The 18345-nt window shown below is 41.2% G+C and overlaps 1 protein-coding gene across 6 annotated transcripts in view; it reads left to right on the forward strand.

Moving 5' to 3' along the window:
- LOC149323228 (phospholipid phosphatase-related protein type 1) overlaps nucleotides 1-18345 on the forward strand; it is a 150033-nt gene that overhangs the window by 68629 nt on the left and 63059 nt on the right. For all 6 annotated transcript variants that reach the window (XM_089488600.1, XM_089488599.1, XM_089488603.1 and 3 more), the window contains one exon: nucleotides 13259-13368. In XM_089488600.1, coding sequence (XP_089344726.1) covers nucleotides 13306-13368 — 63 coding nt within the window. In that variant the 5' untranslated portion in view covers nucleotides 13259-13305. The remainder of the gene's footprint in view (nucleotides 1-13258; nucleotides 13369-18345) is intronic.

Raw genomic sequence — 18345 nt, forward strand, 5'->3', positions numbered from 1 at the left:
ACTTGAGCTCTTAGCAAGCCATTCATTTTCACAACAGGAGCTGTTTAGCTAACATCTGTAATCCTATTATGGACCCATCTAGAGAACAGAGCAGTTTGACACCACTTTAACTGCCATGGTTCCATGCTATGAAATCCTGGGATTTGTAGTTTGTAGAGTCACCAGAGGTCTCTGAAGGCTAAATAGCTAGCAAAACTACATATTCCTGGATTCCATAGCATTGAGCCATAGCAGTTAAAGTGAAGTTAAATTGCATTATTTCTGCAGTGCAGATGCAGCCCTGGAGAAAAGACCTTTCTTCTGCCCCTTGGAAACTATAAATCTTAAGGGTGTGTAGGTGTTAAATTTTCTAAGAGAGCTCTACACATTCTTGCCAAACTACATTTCCCTGGATTTCTTGGGAGAAAGCATGGCAGCTGAACTGATATAAAATCATTATGCACTTGTAGTAGTAGAAGTATCCTATCAGTCCTGTAGCAATGGGTACACTGACTGTACATATCTTGACCAAAGGAATATACAACCCTTTGGGCATTGAGGATTGCAGTTGGTGTTCACACACATGCATACATGCACATATCCCTCCCAGCTCTTGCATACAGATTCACACATTTCATCTCATAGGGATAGAAGCATGTGTTGGTTCACTGAGATCGAAGGATCACTGGAGGGTGTTTGTGTGACAGCCTCTCCCATTTCCTAACCATGTTCACTAAGACCATTGTTTCTTCACTACTAGTAATAGCAGAAAAACGACATTCTCTGAAACCAAATTGTATGGGATGTTGAGTTTGTATTCTTTGTACTGAGTCAGCCCATAGCTCAGTACTGTCTGCTCTGATTGTCAGCAGCTTTTCAGGTTTTCTTCTTGAGCATTTCTTAGCCATACCAGGAGAACCTTGGCGTTCCTGGGCTGTGTGTGTGTGTGTGTGTGTGTGTGTGTGTGTGTGTGTGTGTGTATCAGTCAGTCAGTCAGTCACCCAAGTAAAATCAAGCCCAGTCCTGCTTAGCTTCTGAAATCAGACAACAGTGTGTGAGTGTGTGTGTGTGTGTGTGTGTGTGTGTGTGTGTGTGTGTGTGTTTCCCCGGAAAGCTAGATGGAGCAACAGCCTAACATGGAACAGGGCAGTGTCCTCTGTTCCTAACTTCTGCTCTCAAGAGTCTCTCTTCTGAAGGCCACAGGGATTCCTGGCCTTGCTGCTTTAACAGCACCGCACCATCTGCAGTAATTAGCAGATGAAAACATTTGTCAGCTCAAGGTGAAGAAAAGCTCTGCTGGCTAATAGCTGCAGATCAAAACTGTGTTTCAAAAGGCAGAGCTAGAGGAGACTGATTCAAAAATTGAGCAAAACCAGGAAATATGGCACTGATATGGGACTACACTTTTCAGTCAGGAGCAGAGTTTGGAAGAGTTACTTTTCAGAACTGTAACCGGCTGGACTACAAGTGGCCATGTGGGCTAGCTGCTAGGGTGTTCTGAGAATTGTGATCCCCCCCCCCCAAAAAAAAACCTTTTCTAAGTGTTTAATTGCATTTTAAGGGGGGAGGGATTGGGGGATATGTCTCTCTCTGGCTTTGCTTTGCCAACGAAGATTCAGGAAGGACTCATCCCGCGCTTTGTACAAGCACGTTGGTGCCTAAAAAGGCCAATCTGGGACAAACAGGTCCGGTTGCAGAAAGCACAGTGGAAAGTCTCCTTGGGTGATGTTTCCGGGTTGTGGTTCTTTCTGCGTTGTCGTTTCTCTTTGAGACTCGTTCGCCGTGAGCTTTCGAAAAAGGCTGCAGCATCATGGGTAGTGCGTCTCCATGCTTCCCGATGAGAGGCCAGGGCGGACCATTGTTGGTGATCAATTTGGCCAAGCCTGAGATGTTGTTTCAGGGAGTCCTTGTATCTCTTCTTTGGGGTGTAGAGTACTATTTTTGGGAGGCAATGGTCCTTCATCCTAGAAATGTGTCCTGCCCAGCGCAGCTGTGTCCTCAATAGCATGGCCTCAATGCTGGTGATCCCTGCTTGCTCAAGGACAGCAACATTTGTCACATAGTCAGTCCAGTGTATATTTAGAATTGTGCGTAAACAGCGCTGATGAAAGCGTTCAAGGAGTCATGGGTGTTGTAGGGGGATATGTAATGTATATTTTAATATTGTAAGCTGCCCCAGTTGCGTTGCGCAGAAGGGTGGTTATTAAGTGCTGGTCAGAAGGACCAACATAACAGGCATTATAGTAGAACAGGGGTGCAGAAGCATTCACTGTGTGGTCTGTGAAGCGGATAGGACACCCGTCTCCTTTGCCCTACAGAACTGTTCAGCTTGGCAGGGGTGCAGGGACACTTTTCTCCAGCTTTAGAGGCTGTTGTTTTCTTTCTGCTAGTAGTGAACAAATGATAGAACTATTTTCCACACACTGACTCCTGACCTATGAGAAGACCAAGAACCTCTCCCTTTGTGCAAAGACATGTAGTTAAAATCTGAGCCAGGTATGCTGCCTGTCAAGGGTATCAATGGGCCCCAAATACTTGAAGGAGTTCTTTTTTCTATATCAGTCTCTCTGTGTCTATAGATTCACTTGTTTATTTTGCTGCTACCTTCCTTGGTAGAAGTACAGAAGTACCAAATCTGATGTGTGCTTGGTGCCAAACAAAACTATAAAAGTGTATGGCTTCATAAGTGACTTAATATTCAAATGTTTGCAAGCTTAGATGAAAATGAGTGAATTATTCTTCCACCATCAATCCCTGCGTGTCTGCTGCCAAGGCCAGGTTTCCTTCCCCATGGCCCTTCCCTTTACAGTTAGAAGAGCAGTGAAGCAGTTTAGTTGGTGTTCAGTGCCAGTGACCTGTGAGAAGGGAGAATACTATTCTGAATAGCCTGGAGAAGCTCCTCCTTCCCTAAGGCAGCCCTTCTGCTCCTAGGAGAGCACTGCCAAATATTTGGTTTGGCTAATGAACCTGCAGATGTCTCTTTACGGTTGCCTTGCGGGGGATGGATGGCAGGAGGTGTATGTGTGTGGAAGGGGTGGATGCTGTGTGGGGTTTTGCACCGTTCAGTTTTGCCTTCAACACATAGCTTGACTCCTCACAAATTTTGCTCTGAGAGCAGAGACCTGCCAGGTGCCACTGAGAGAGTCTCTCTGGGGAGAATGTGTCAATGAGACACATCTGGTAATATGAGAGGAAAATGAAGGTGCTTCATTTTCATGGGCTGAAGAGAGGAAAGAGAAAAAAAAGAAAGAAAGATTGTTTTTGCCATTTTGTAGCTTCTGGTTGTTGTTATTTAATCAACAGAGTGTCATCGCTGTTGCTGCCACCTTGCAGGAGACATAAATCTCTTTTGCAAGGGACACGAACTGGAATATTTCAAACTGGAAACAGCACCAGCCCTCCTATTAAACAGAATGAGGTGTTAGTCACAAGCAGCCAATTTCTGGATGCCATGGAAATATGACAAATTGTTAACAATTTACTTTGTTATGACTGTGGTTGATTGTGCCAGGGATAGGGAGAGGGACTTGTGGGTTGTTGTCGTCATTTCCTGTGCCACAATAATTTAGCTAGCATTGAGTAGTGTGCACCTTGACTGGGTTGGATGGAAACTACCATTTGTTTGTTTGCCTCAGGCAGGAGTATGCTTTGGGCTGACCCTAAATAGGAAAGAAAACAGATAAAAGGGAGGGCTGAGGGGGTAAGAATAGCAAAGAACTATGGATAGCAAATGCCTGCAGTCTTCTGTAGGTGAATAAGAACTACATATGCTGTTTATGGGAGCCACAAAAGGTTCAAGTGTGTTTCTCCAACCTTCCCCAGTCTGTTTGCCTCTAGATGTGTTGCTTTCATCTAACATGTGGGTGTTGTAGCCTAATGCATCTGGGGAGCATCAGGTTAGAAAAAGTTGTCGTCCCCCCCCCCCCCCCCCCCCGTATTATGATGGACTGCAGGTTCTCCATTGTGTTATATGCATCTAATGGTTCCTCATCAGGAGAAAAAGTGGAGGAACAAATTTAAAATAATTTTTAAAAATGGTAGAGCAGTAGTGTGTCAGTGTATTGGATAACTAACAATGAGTTGTATTGTAGTCTACAGTATGGCATATGCAAAGAACAGGAGGGGCCCAGAATTGGATGAAAATATTAACTGATGTTGTGTTCCCATAGCAACAGAGGTAAATAGCATCTTGTCCTCCTGTATGGATTATTCAGGTGTAAGAATAACCTTGTTCCTCTGTTGCTCACATTAGTCAGACTAGGAAGAGCTCTCCCAGGCATGCTCAAGAGCTTGTATATGTTCAGGAAAGTTTGGGTTGGGTGGTGTTTTTTTAACCTTTCTTACTTTGAACAGTCAGCTCTCATGCCAAATGACTGCATTTGAAATGCCACTTGGTTTCATATGTTGTCCAACAGGCTTTGGTTTAACAGGTAGTCACGTCTTCTCAGTCTGAGAACAGATTCCATATGACAACACAATTTCAGGAATTCAAATTTCCTCCTCCTTTTATTCCCACAAGAAAGAGGAGGCGGTGATGCTAAACTAACCACAACTTGTCTAGAATGATGAAATGGAGCAGGCATGAAAAAGATGTGGCCTTCTACACAGATTTATAACTTAGACTTATGTGTCCCTATCTGCTCTGTATTCACTAATACTTTATATGCATGATTGTGGCACTATTGCCACAATCATAAATACCTCTCCCAACCTACCTTAACAGCCAGTGGTTATATCAAGCAACGAAGGTCTCTTCTGCTGGCAGTTGAGGTGCAGCAGGATGACACTTCCAGCCTCCTCCCATTAGTGAACAAGACTGCAAAAAGAATGTTGACATGTGCCTTGCTTCTGATTGTCACAGCCTTGTTGGTGGCAGGAGGCTGGAAATGTCATCCTGCTGTGTCCTGATCACCTCCAGAACAAACCCTCCCATCATTTGCTGTGGCTGTTGGCTGTTAAGGTAGGTTTGGGGGGTCAGACCAGGAGGTGTTACCTAGTTACAGATTCATAACTAAGTAGGTGAGGTAGGATCTCACCCTTTGTACATTGCTGGACTCACACACTGGGGGTTGGGGGCTTTGAGGACATCCAGGAAGAGAGACCAGCATCTTTGCTTCATGACCCACCCTCCTGCCCTCTGCAGTTTGAGCCTAGCTGATTGCTTTAGGACTGGGTAGGAATTCTCTCTTTTTTCCCTACACTATACTGTATTTGGGCAAATTTGACAATTGGTTAAGGATGGTGTCTCTAAATAGCTTGTCACTGGAAGGTACCAGAGGAAGGCTATAAAAATTAGGCATACATCTTGACATCCTCTTAGCTTTGGAATGGCCTCTTTAGGTCCTGAGACCAGGGGTAGCTCCTCCAATGTGCAGCAGGGACTGAACCGGGTTTAGGCCTACTCGCCAGCCTGTCCCCACTGCACATTTGAGGAGATCATATGATTCTCTCACTATTCTAGCTCTGTGATATCTATAGCAAAATGATAGTAATTTTTACCAGCGTTGGCTGTGTTATATTCTGTTTCAGTATTTTTAAAAGGGAACTCAGGGGGGGAAGCAAGTGTTGTGGCACGTTTAAGAATAAGCCATTTATTTATTTACTATGACCCTTCATGGATTAAAACACGTCTTCTCAAATGAACCCAGCAGCAGCAGTTAGCCACAGGAATGACCAAATTGCCTCCCTCACAAATAATTCTGCCTCTGCAAATATAATTTTTCTTGACTTCCCATATTTCTAGCATTGCAGAGAGTGAGACATTAAAAATGATTCACATCTAGAATTGACATTAGTTGTGCTCACATTTCCTTTTGCTCCCTCCCTTAGCTACATCCTTGTGTTTATCCCACATTTCCTTCACTAGCTACAAGGTTCTCTGAAACACTACAACCCACTGACCCTTTGAACAAACCCACACAACCTTTTATTGGCTTCAGAGATCTGTCCAAATAATGCTCTTTTTAAATAAAATTATTAATATAACAATATGAACATAATATGGGGATTGCATTCAGGTTTGTGCAGAAATACCTGGTTTTGTGGGAGGTGAGGAGTGGCAATGGAATTATTCACAAACCTAACACCTTGTTCAATGGTTCTGCTCATCTTCTTTCAATAGCAGGCTGACATGGAGCAATATAGCAGGCATAGCCTTGCTGACATACGAGTAGAAAAAGAAGTGGTGGGGAAATGTCACCTTGCTGAAAGTCTCTGTATCAGGCTGCTGTCTTAAGAACAGGAACAGGAACAGGTAATGAAGTGCCAGTCCTACTGTGAAGACATTCTGGCCTCTATAGTTTATTCAGATCCATCCTGCCTATCATGTGTGTACCTCAGGGCTCACATCCCCTACAAATGAACCCTTTATTAGTAAGTGCTGCTACCACCAGCATACTGCAAATTGCCTTTGATGCAAAAAAATATATATCACTTTGGCTAATTAGGAGTAGCTAATTTAACACTTCCATTTTCGTTTTGTGCGAAAGAAACCTGCTGGCACTGCTAATTGAAGGTGATGTTCAGGTGCATGGATAGAAGCCAAGCACAACCTCCACCTTCCATACAAACATGCACAAGCACTTCCATTAAATGATAGCTCAAAGTAATTTGTCTTTTGTCAGCTTCTTCCAGTGCAATCCTAGACACATTTCCTCAAACATAAGTCCATCAAGTTCAAAGGAGCTTAGTCCCAGATAAGCGGTTATAGGATTACAGCCTTATATCTGTCATGTTTGGAGAAAAGATTTCCCTGATGTCTTCCAGCAATTTGGTTTCTGTCTACCAAGCACTGTTTATTGCCCTTCAATAGCCACTTGCAAAGTAATCATTTTACCCATGCAGTTTTGAGCATGGAGTTTTCACACAATGCTGCTGTGTTTGTGCTCTTGCAATCTCTTAACATCCTTGCAAAATGAATCTGTGCCTCTGTACAGGTTGTTATACACAAAATAAAAAAGGGTGATGGCTGGATATCCCACAACAGGCAGATGAAGCTGCCAGCATTTTTCTGGTAGTGCTGTCTTGAATGCAGTAGTTTTAGCAAGTGAATCTTATTTTCCATAATTTAATTTCTGTGGCAGGGCAGGAAGGAATTTCTGCTACTTGTATTTATCTTTATCAAACATATTTATACGTACAAGAATAGAGGTGGATGTGGAACACAGAAGAGCTTAGAAGGTTCCTAGTGCCCTTGCTGGCAGGGTTAATTGGGATATATAAGGGATTATAGTCCAAAAAGTAAGTTTTACAACTTCTGGAATCTGCCAACTTAGTTTACTGAGCTATGCTTAGACAAATGGTAACACAGCTTACTAAATACCCCATATGGCATAGTTATCTGAACCTGATAAAAAATAATGCCTGAGTGTCATTGTCTGGCCGTAGTAGTGCTGGTTATACCATCTGCCTGGGTCTTTTGTTGTTGTGTAGCTTCTAATCATTTCTGACTTATGACAACTCTGATGTGAACCTATTAATATGGTTTTCTTGGCAGAATTTGTTCCCTGACTGTTTTTATTGCCTTACGACCTTCCATACTTCTAGACCAGCTTTTTCTCTAACTGAATAAAAGAATGTAAATTGCCACTCCTGCAAACCCAGTAGTCCCCAGAACTGACAATACATATTTAAATAGATTGCACACATACCCCATCCACATACATGGTTTAGCGTTTTTAAAAAATTGTCCAGTTTTAAAAAAATAGAACTGGGCTTCCATCCACTTTTGGGGGAGGTGGTAATTTTGGCTGTCTGTATGACTCCTGGAGGATCCTAGGAGTAGAAAATTGCCCCCCAGATTGAAAAAACTCAGTATTCATTCCATTCTCCAAGAAAGAGAAACACCAAGGATTGCAATAACTACAGGACTATTGCATTAATATACCATGAAAACAAAGTGATGCTCAAAATTGTATAATAATAACTTTTACCATATATGGGATGAGAAATCCCAAATATCTAAGCTCGGTTCAGGAAAGGAAGAGGCACTGGGGTCATATTACAAACTTAGGGGTGAAGTGGACTAGCAGCTAGTAGCTGCCTTTGGCTGCTCCAGCCTCAAACAAGGCCTGATCAGCCCAGGACCGTGGCAACTGAACAGACTGCTCCTGAGGCAGGCTGCTGCCACAGACCCAAACAGGCCGCCAGCAGGAGCAGTTTTTTACCACTCCTTTTGCCAACAGCTTCAGGTCGCCTTAGGCAGCCTTGGAGTGGCTTCAGGCCATTTCGGAGGCATGTGCCAGGTAAACACCATGCCCCTGAAGTGGCCAAAAGCTACTCTATTTGGCCCATCTATTTCAGGCCATACTTTGGATAATGGAGTGCACCAAAAAATTTGAGGGGGGGAAATTAGCCTGTGTTTTATAATTATAGCAAAGCCTTTCAGTATGTAGATGGTGAAAAACATGATCATGTAGGTCATGAAAAAGCAATTCTATTCTGTGAGCCATTGTTTTGTTATTTGTTGACAGATTTTAGTTAGAATTTGGGTGGATTCCATCTCTATGGCTTGAAACAGCTCTATTGATACGCCATCTGTTTGAGGTGATATATTTTTCCCAAGCACTTTGAGTGGAGCTTCCACATCACTTTCAAAAATGTTGGGTTCATGCTCAGATGATTCTTCCTTGAATGAACCTGCCATCCTTTCATCTCTTTTATATAGTTCTCGGTGTATTATTTCCGATGTCTTTTTCTTTCTTCTTTATCATGCAGGTTGTAGAACAACCCCACTTTTGATTTAAATTTCCCTTTGATTTTTCAGATCTTGTGGAAGAAGTCTTTTGTTCTTCCTTTTTTGTCATCATCTATATTTTCTGTTTTTCTTGTTATAGTAGTTCTCTCTGTCCCTGCACACAAGTCATTGAACAGTTGCATTCAGGGTTCTGACCCTATTTTTGTTCCCTTGTCAGCTGTCCTTAATTCCTCGCAGATTTTCATCCAGTGAAGCATTTCTTTCTTTTTTGGCTGCAGATAGTGTGATTTTACATTCTTCCCTCACAGTGTTCCTGGCTTTGGACCACAATGTCTTCTGGCTGCCAGTCAATTAGGTTTAATATTGTGAATCTGTGTGTGTGTGTGTGTGTGTGTATAATCTTCAAATTCTACGCAGTAGTACTAGCCTTCTAAAAATGATTTTCTACAATAAAAGATAAAGAATTAACAATTAATATATACACCATGACAGGGACATACACAGAAGGAATGCAGTTTTGATAATCTAATCTTAAAAATCAGACATCTAAAATCTTCTAGGACTGTCTGTAGTTTATGTCTGCAGCAGCATAGTAGTTCTTTATGGGCAAATATGAACGTAAGGGAAAACATCTGGCTGCCAGTAAAACAAGCAAGCTGTCTCTCCTCTCCTTGTATGAAAAAGTCTATAGGAAGAAATTGTTGTCTTTTGCAAGCATGAGGCACAAATCTGTTTATGCCTGTCCTCTTTTGTTGGATGCTGTTTGCAGGTACAGGGGAAATTGGAATGGAAAGATTATGATATCACAAGATCTTTTTTTAAAAAAACAACAACAACATATTTCTAGTATGAAGGGAAGCGAAAGCAAGTCGGGGCTGCTTTTTTGTCAATAGCTATCATACATTTCCCATAATGCTTTAGCTCTGACCCAAGGATGGAAATAAATTACTGATCTGAGCAGTAACCCATTGCTCATCTCTTCTCATTAAAATTTCCTTTGGGACCAGGACTCTTCAACTGCTTAAACACCACTGTCCCACCACTAGCTCCCCAAGGAAATACATGCTTTTCAGGGTGAGAGGTTTGCTTTTGTGGCATTCCTTTCTTAACTGCCTTTGTAGTTAATTTCCAATTCACCTCATGTGAATTCCACAGCACTGTCTGTTTTCCCAAGAGAGCATAGCATGTAACCTCCACCTCCTCCTTTCTGCTTCAAGGGCTTTCAGGAGCTGTACATGGGATAAATTAGGCAAGATTGGAGCTACCTCATGCTAATGAATTCACAGTTGCTGCATTCTCTGTCTGCATTGCCTTATTTAAACATCTAAGGCAAGCCACTGTACAAAGATTTCCCCCTGCTGCTCTCTTCCTACTCAAATGGGTAAAGTGAGCTAGGCCTTGTAATATGTCAGTGCTTGTGTTTCTGAAACAAACAGGTCTGAGCTGCTGCAAAGATCCTCTCACCTTAGTACCATCACCAGTTGTCACCACTGCTGTGTGTCTTAACTGACTTATGGTGATCCTATCCTAGAGTTTTCTTTGCAAGATTTATTCATGGCATTTCCATGGCTGAGAAGGTATTCAAACCCTGGTCTCCTGGAGTCCTAATCCAAACTTCAAACCCCTACTAGTTGATACAGTGGGCCCTTGGTATTTGCTGGGGTTTGGCCAGGACTTGTGGATACCAAAATCTGTGGATGTTCAAGTCTCATTAAATGCAATGGATAGTAAAGTGGTGTCCTTTATATAAAATGGGAAAATCAAGATTTACTTTTTAGAATTTGTATATATATTTTAATATTTTCAAGCCAATGGGTGCTTGAATCTGTGAATAAAGTATCATAGGATATGGAGGGACGATGGTATTTGACATTTGTTCACATTTAGCAAAGAAAAATGAGTTCTGATTTCCACAGGACAGTCCCTTATTTGAAAGGCTGGCCAGTCCAAGTCTCCAGGGAAGGAACATGCATACAGACAGACCAGTGCAGATCAGCAAGATCAAGTGTTCCTGCTTTGAGGAGATAAACTGGCAGGGCAAGACTTTGGGCTACCCAGGTATCCACGGCCTTGCCAACTGCTCCTCATGGCTATGGGCCTGCCTGGAATTCTTTGAAATGGAGATGACAGGGAATGAACCTGAGGATTGAAGCCTACCAACAGTGCGCCATGTCAGTGAGATAGTTAAACTGGCCCAAGTTTTAAACTGAATGTTAAAAGAGCTGTCCAAAGTGCTGAAGAATCCATATTGCCTGCACTGATAAAGAATCATCTCACAGGAGAAGAACTCATCAACACTTAGCACAGGCACACAGGCTGTCTGGTCAAAATATACTGGAGTATGGTGCGATATACTGCAGTTTAATCAGGGGTGGGGAACTTTTGGCCCTCCAGGTGCTTTAGCCTTCAGTTCACAAAGCCCTAGCCACCATGGCTAATAGAAAAGGATTGTGGGAATTGTAGTCCAAAATATCTGCAGACCAAAGGTTTCCTGCTCATGATGTGAATCACCCTAATCATTTGTGAATTTGTCTTCATAGCACTAAATTAGCATTTGCAAATTTTATGCAAATCTTGTCTCTTTGTTCACATCATTATTTTTGTTTACGTCCATACATTGTTTACATGTATTCTCTCCTTTTGGACAAAGGTTAAGTGGCCATCCTGCTAAGAAATGAAGCGATGGGCATAATTTTCTGGAGGTACAAATATATAATACTGCCTTGCACTTTTAGCCGTTGGTTATTCTAAGCTAATGGTGGTTAGACTGGGTAGCAAAACCTTTCTAGTATTTTAAAATACGGTGGTGGTTGTTTCTTCCACCTCTCAAATGTGTGGCCTTCCAGTTGTTATTGTACTGCTACCTCCACCTTCACTCACCATTGACTGTACTGGCTAGGGCTGATGGGAGATGCAATCCAGCAGCATTTGGAGTAGCACATGTTCCTTATCTCTACATTCTTAGCCTAGCCTCTAAAGGTGAGCAGAGCAGTTTACAAGAATGGCATCTACTCAATAGTTATAAAGTGGTAATAAAAATGGTCTTGAAATGAATGTTTATATAGATTGTTCAGTACAACAAAATCCACAAAAAAGCAATAGCTTTTTTAGCCAACCAAAATGCACAAAATACATAATGCAAGCTTTTGAAGCTCCACAGGCAAAGGATGTTTTAAAATCATACAGGAGAATAAAACTGATAATGGTAGAGTCACAGACATATAACTTGTATCAGATGTTGTTTCTGATGTGCTGTAGTTCATTTGTTCTGGAGAGATCCCAATGCAGGCAATGTGGATTGTTCAGTACCTTGGAGGCCTCTTTTAACCTCAAGGCCAAAAACTGGATTTGTTTTACTGTTCCACTGACATAAAAGCCATGAGACGTGTTGGTAAGCTTCATTCTTCAGGTTCATTGCCTGTCATCTCCATTTCAAATAATTCCAGGCAGACCCATAGCCATGGGAAGCAGTTGGGGAGGCCATGGTGACCTGGCCAGCCCAAAATCTCCCCCACCAGCTTATCTATCCATAGCAGGAACACTTGATCTCACTGAATTGTGCTTGTCTGTCTGAATGCATAGTCATTCTCTGGAGGAGGTGGGGGACCTATTTAATAATGCATTTAACAAATATTGCATCTCACCGAGTGAAAACATTCATTTGCCTATGTTGCCCAAGTGCATTATATTCAGGCGACCTCAATTCAGAACTTCAGGCTAGGGACCTGATCTCAGTTAATGGAGGTCAAACCAACCAACCTAGAGAACTAGTATCCCAGCCAGGAAAGACAGCTCTGAGGATGTGAGCCAGCAGCCTCAGTTAGTATGAGGAAGGATGTAGCTACAGGGGATGCAAAACAAAGGCACTGAGCCAATACTAAGAATTCTGCCCCCTCCATGAATTTTTCCTTCATTCCCCAAATATGCAATATTGCAGTAATTTATTCAGTTGATGATTGAAAAGAAATGCCGATTAAGCATGCAGAGAAAAGGGGAAGGCAAAGTTACCAAGGGAATCCAAACAAGGAAATATAAGAGTTGTAGGTGTGACCAATTTCAATTGTCTCCCATTCTGCAATGCTAGAAATTTGGGAACTAATGAAAAATTTCTTGTGCAAGGCCAGAATTTTTGCTGAGTGGAAGAAATGCCCTCATTTATCACCACCACCCTGCTAGCTATACCCCTCAGTATGAGATACAGTTGTCCCTTCTTATACACGGATTCAAGCATTCACGGTTTGAAAATGTTCAAAAAAAGTATAAATTTCAAATATCAAACCTTGATTTTCCATTTTTTATAAGGGACACCATTTTGCTATGCCATTATATTTAATGGGACGTGAGCATACTTGGATTTTATTATCTACGGGGGATCTTAGAACCAAATCCCAGCGTATAACAAGGGTCCACTGTACTTTCCTATATCCACATATATACAAAGTCTGAGAACCTTGCCTCTTTATACCAGTTTTCCAAAAGGCTGCAGCACCTTTCTGTAATGCAGGTATAAATCTCCTGGCAACAATCAGTGGTTCGTTTCCAACCACTTCTCACTTAAATGCTTCTGGTTTTTCTTCTTGTCAGCCTTGAACAACTTTGGGCACGCTTAACCTCAAGAGGTGTGATGAGAAATGGCTTTGGGAAACAACACACAGCGAAGTTACTCCATCATCCCATGCTTCATATTTGTCGAGGTGAGTCCCACTTTTTCAGTTTTTGATGTTGGAAAATTAATCTCAGTTTGCAGACCTTGGGAAGTTACTTTTAAAAAGGAATCTATTAAATAATGTGTTGCAAGACATGTTACAGAAAGTAAACACTATGATTTGTTACATTACCTGTTTCGTCATTAACTTTTTTCTATCTTCTTTTGGGGGTGATTTAGGATCACTAAGAAAGTGGCCTAATATTTGGAAAAATAACTTCTAAATACTCATTTAAAATGACATCAAAACATAACTGGAAAATTTTACCTGTTAAACCAGAAACAAAAGTAATTTAATTCCTGTTTAAAATATTACTGTAGAATTGTAGTCTGGTTCACCTCTGTTGAAAAAAAAAAGTTTGTCCCATGTTTCTCACACTGGAAGACTCAAGGTGCATTGACTGAAACCGAATATAGCTAAAATTAATAATCACAATTTTTAAAAATTAATATAAGAACAGCTCAAAAAATGAAAACATTTTAAATGAAAAATGAAAAAAAAATTGAAAAGCTTTTAGAACAACAGATGACTACAGCCCCTTCTATTAAAAACCTAGCCTAAGCAACCGATATTTGACAAGGACCCATCTCAATAAAAATAATAGCACTATCCATTAGAAGCCTTTCCTGAAGAACAATGTAAGTGTCAAAAGCTCGTTTAAATAAAAAGGTCTTTGCTTGTTGGTGGGAAGAGAGCTCAGGTTGGGCCAGCCAAGCCTCCCATAGGAACTCCGCAGCCAGGGTGCCAGAAATGAACAGGCTCTTTCTCATTCCTTCACTCAATGCACCTGTGAGAGGCTCAAAACTTGGTCAGATTCAGATTGGGATCCAAACTACATTGCTTATCATTCATTATTCCAAAATTTGTTACTTACAAAATCATTCTGGATACAGCAGCATTTTAAAGATGTAATAGACCAGTAATTCTTAACTTGTGGTCAATGGACCTGCAGGGGGCCATGATGTCCTCACAGGTGGTCCATGAAGGCTTGAAGGCTGCTCAGCCAACCTCCTCCCTACAGCAGAGCAGCCATCTGACAGGAGTCAAGGCAAAGGCTGGACCTGCCTATTGTTGTTCAATCCATTCCAGCCACAAACTGGCAAGAAGAAGCAGAAGAAAAATCTTCCCTCCCCTTCCAGTTCCTCTGAGAGGAGGTTTAACCGATGGTCTAATTCAGTGATTCCCAAACTTTGGTTCACCAGATGTTTTGGACTTCAACTCCCAACATTCCTGTCTGTTGACCAAACTTGTGGGGGCTTCTGGGAGCTGAAATCCAAAACACTAATGGTTCATATTATTATTATTATTATTATTATTATTATTATTATTTTGCTTTTAAATTTTGAGTTGTGTCTTGGTGGGCCATGGTTTTAAAAAAGATATTTAAAAGCAGTCCCTGGTAAATAAAAGTTTAAGAAACATTGTAATAGAGCATTAATAATGGTTGAGACTGAAATCCTAAGCATATTGGTTTACAGGACCAAACTCAGCCCAAAGGTTGTATTGATTGTGCACATGTCCTTGTTTTGACAAGGCTTCAAGTTGACTCCTGATTGTATGAAAGTTAATCTCACTGTTTCTTTTCTAGTGAGATGTTGATTTTATTCTTCAATGACAAGGCCTTGTTTCCACATGAATAATCTACTCTAAGTTGATCTTGCATCTCAAACAATTGAGCCTGCAAGGTATAGAAGAACAGTACAGAATCCATACATTGGGGATGTTACTTTTTGAGATTACCACTCCCAGAAACCTCCATCCAGAATAGTAGACAGGCCAGATGGAACATTCTGGAAGTTATAATACAAAAACTAACTCTTCCAAGCTCTGGAGGAATTTACAGCATTCTAGATGTTTTATCTGGGGAGGTAAAAGGGGGGTGCTTTGCTTGCCCACAAAAGGATACTCGAGCTCATGGAGGATGTATCTTCCCTGGCATGTTATTTTACAATGAACAGAGAACTTCGTTATTAAGCATATGCATGTGCAAACCACTTCCCAAACACACACACATACCCACACACTCTTCACCAGGCCACACTCTGAAATCTGGAAGGTCTGCAGATTGGTTTATTTATTTATAGGTGAACTCTGTCTCCGTCTTTAAGAATACCCTGAAGATTTTTTTCTTTTTCTAAGATAGGCAACAGACAAGAAGAGAAGTCAATCTATCATTCCGTTACCCAATCAATATTTTTTTTAAGGAATAAAAGACAGACACCAGGTCTCAGATCTTTTAATTTACAGCCAGGCCCAGCCATCTCCAAAGATTTTTTGTAGCCTTCTAATATGTGAATGATGAGTCCGACTGTAAGTGCAGGTGAGAGAGTTATAAATTGGCCTTACTGTAGTCAAGGCTGATGTGGACATAAAAATAAATCAAGCAACAACAGGGGAAGATATTGGCACCTCTGGCTGTCCCAAATGTTGTTATGTATGGTATAAATGGTGCTAGGATTTGGGGCTAATTTAGAAAGCAGAAGGAAAGCAGTGTGAGTCCTTTAAAAAAAAGCCACTGATGCCTAGTAGTGTTTATTGTCCTTAAAAAAAAAAGTGTGCCTGCACATGCACACATATTTCAAGATTCTATTTTATTTTATTACAATTTTGTGATCTTTGCGGCTTGTGAAAAATTTGATATCCAGCAACTAACAATGTTTGTAATTTTGGATTCTAATTTGACATCACATCACAATACAGTGGACCCTTGTTATACGCTGGGGTTTGGTTCCAAGATCTCCCGTGGATAACAGAATCCGTGGATGCTCAAGTCCCATTAAATATAATGACATATTATAGAATTTTTATAACTGTGGAATCCTAACTTATTCTTCTGTATGAATGTGGCGATAGACTCATTTGTGGCGAAGCCACAGCATTTTATAGAGAAGTCTTGGGAACAAATGTCCCCATTCCTATTGGATCTCACTATTGCTAGATGCAGAGGGAATGAATATATATATATATATATATATATATATATATATATCCAATGTTCTTCTGTAGTTCAATTCCTCTGGGAGCCGTTAGCTCTGCTCTGTTCTTTTTGCAAGGAGCCCAAGGGACCGTTTTGAGAAATTGCAAACTTCTTCCAAGACAAGTTGAAAATCACCATTAGACACATACATGAATATGATTCTGGTCTACCCTCTGAATTTTCTATTTGGCACATGCATGATAGAAATAGGGCCTACGGAGCCCAAGATCTCATGATATAAATGTCCTTTTGAGTGAATGGATTTGTGATTTTCCAATGTTCCTTGTTCAAATAAAGGCTACAATGCAGATTTAGCATCAGAATGGCTTTCGTCTCTTTTCTCTAACCCATTTATGGCATTCCAAACATAATGCATTCCTGAATCTCTCTGTGGCATTTTATCCCTATTGTCATTTACACTCGGGGGAACGGCAATAGGGATAAAATGCAACTAGAAATTTGATCATAGCAGGATGGTGGAGGAAGAGTAGGGAGAAGGAGAAAGGAGGATGCGGCAGATGCAGGGGAGAGGAAGAGGAGGAGAAAGAGGAAGAGGAAGCGGAGGAAGAGCAGTGGTGGCAGGAGAAAAGGAGAGGGAGGAGGAAGGAAGAGGAGGAAGAGTTGAGCTGGCAGTGGGATGCTCTGAATGGGATCAACAGCACGTTCCCACTGGAAGCTCCCTCAAAAAAGTGCTTTTGAAAAGAAACGGTAAATGCCTCGCATTCAAAAGCACAAGCCCCCCCCCCCCCATGCAAATCACGCTGGAGGCAATTGGTGCAAGTATGAATGACCCCCCTTTAAACCAGTTTCCAGACCGGTTTATATCTTAGTGTGAATGGGGCCGAAGAGAAGTATTTGTGTGAGGCCTTTGCTGTGACTGAATTGAAACACTGATGAATTTTGTAGGGCTTGTAAGACTTGCTTTTTTGGACTTGAAGTCCCAGAATCTCCCAGCCAGCATGGCCTGTAGCCATGAGTAGTAGGGGATTATGGAAACTGAAAAATTTTCCATGTTGTATGTTTACTGTAGATGTTTAATGCTTCACAGCTGTAAATAAAACCACCCTTTGCCTTTTTTTCTCTCTCCACAGGCTTATTGCTAGTTTAAAAGGAGTATTCAAACCAATAAGGGAGCTCAGTAAGGAAAGTATACATTGCAGACAAATTCCCAAACAAATTATAGTAATCTGTCCATAAAAACCAAGTTGTTGCTTAGTGCCAGCCCCAGCTTCCCTTTCCTTTCCAAGATGACTTTGTCTTTTTTAATTGCATTTTTGTTTTGTTTTTTGTACATGTTTATAGCTGGATTTTCAAAGATGCAAACAGGGTTGGTTCAGTCTACTGAATGCTGCAGTTCCAGTTGCCTAAAACCATATCTTCTAACAACCTTGATTTTGGCAGGCACACTCTTGATCAATCCTTTGTCATTTCCCTTTTTCAGCTGCTTTTAAAAAGTCCTAGTTTTTCTTTCCTCCTAAATCCCTGCTTTGTCCTCAACCTACTTCAGGTACTGCAAACTAAGTAAAAATTATAAAAGCACTGAATTAATTCTGTAGGAGGGGGGGGAAGAGAGAAAAGCAGATGGCGAAATTTGCCCTTCCCAAGAAGTTTAGGCAAAAGCAAACTGCTTCAGCCTCTCCAACTTGTGTGTGCTTTCTCATTAATGAAGTTTTTTGCTTGGCCATATATGTCCCATTTTTTCATCTGTGAAATACCAGAGGCTATGCTAAACTCTCCATTGTCTGCACCTTTTCCTTACTGCTGTCCCTAGAGAAATGAATACTTGAAGATTTTCTTATTCTCAATAAGAAAAGGTATTCTAACATGCTGAGACAGATTAGGAAAATGTATTAGAAAAAAAAGGTTCAGTGCTATGAGATTTCTCACTGCTAGAGATGTTTTGCGAGACAAAATGGTTAGCTTTGTTTTGGCACCAAACATGGCATTTTGTACAGAAAGCAGTGCTTTTGTATTTGCAAAGTTTTGTA

The sequence above is a fragment of the Sceloporus occidentalis genome, unplaced genomic scaffold (genome assembly GCF_023333645.1).
Source record: "Sceloporus occidentalis isolate IW3139 unplaced genomic scaffold, rSceOcc1.0.p SCAF_1, whole genome shotgun sequence".
Lineage (NCBI taxonomy): Eukaryota > Metazoa > Chordata > Lepidosauria > Squamata > Phrynosomatidae > Sceloporus > Sceloporus occidentalis.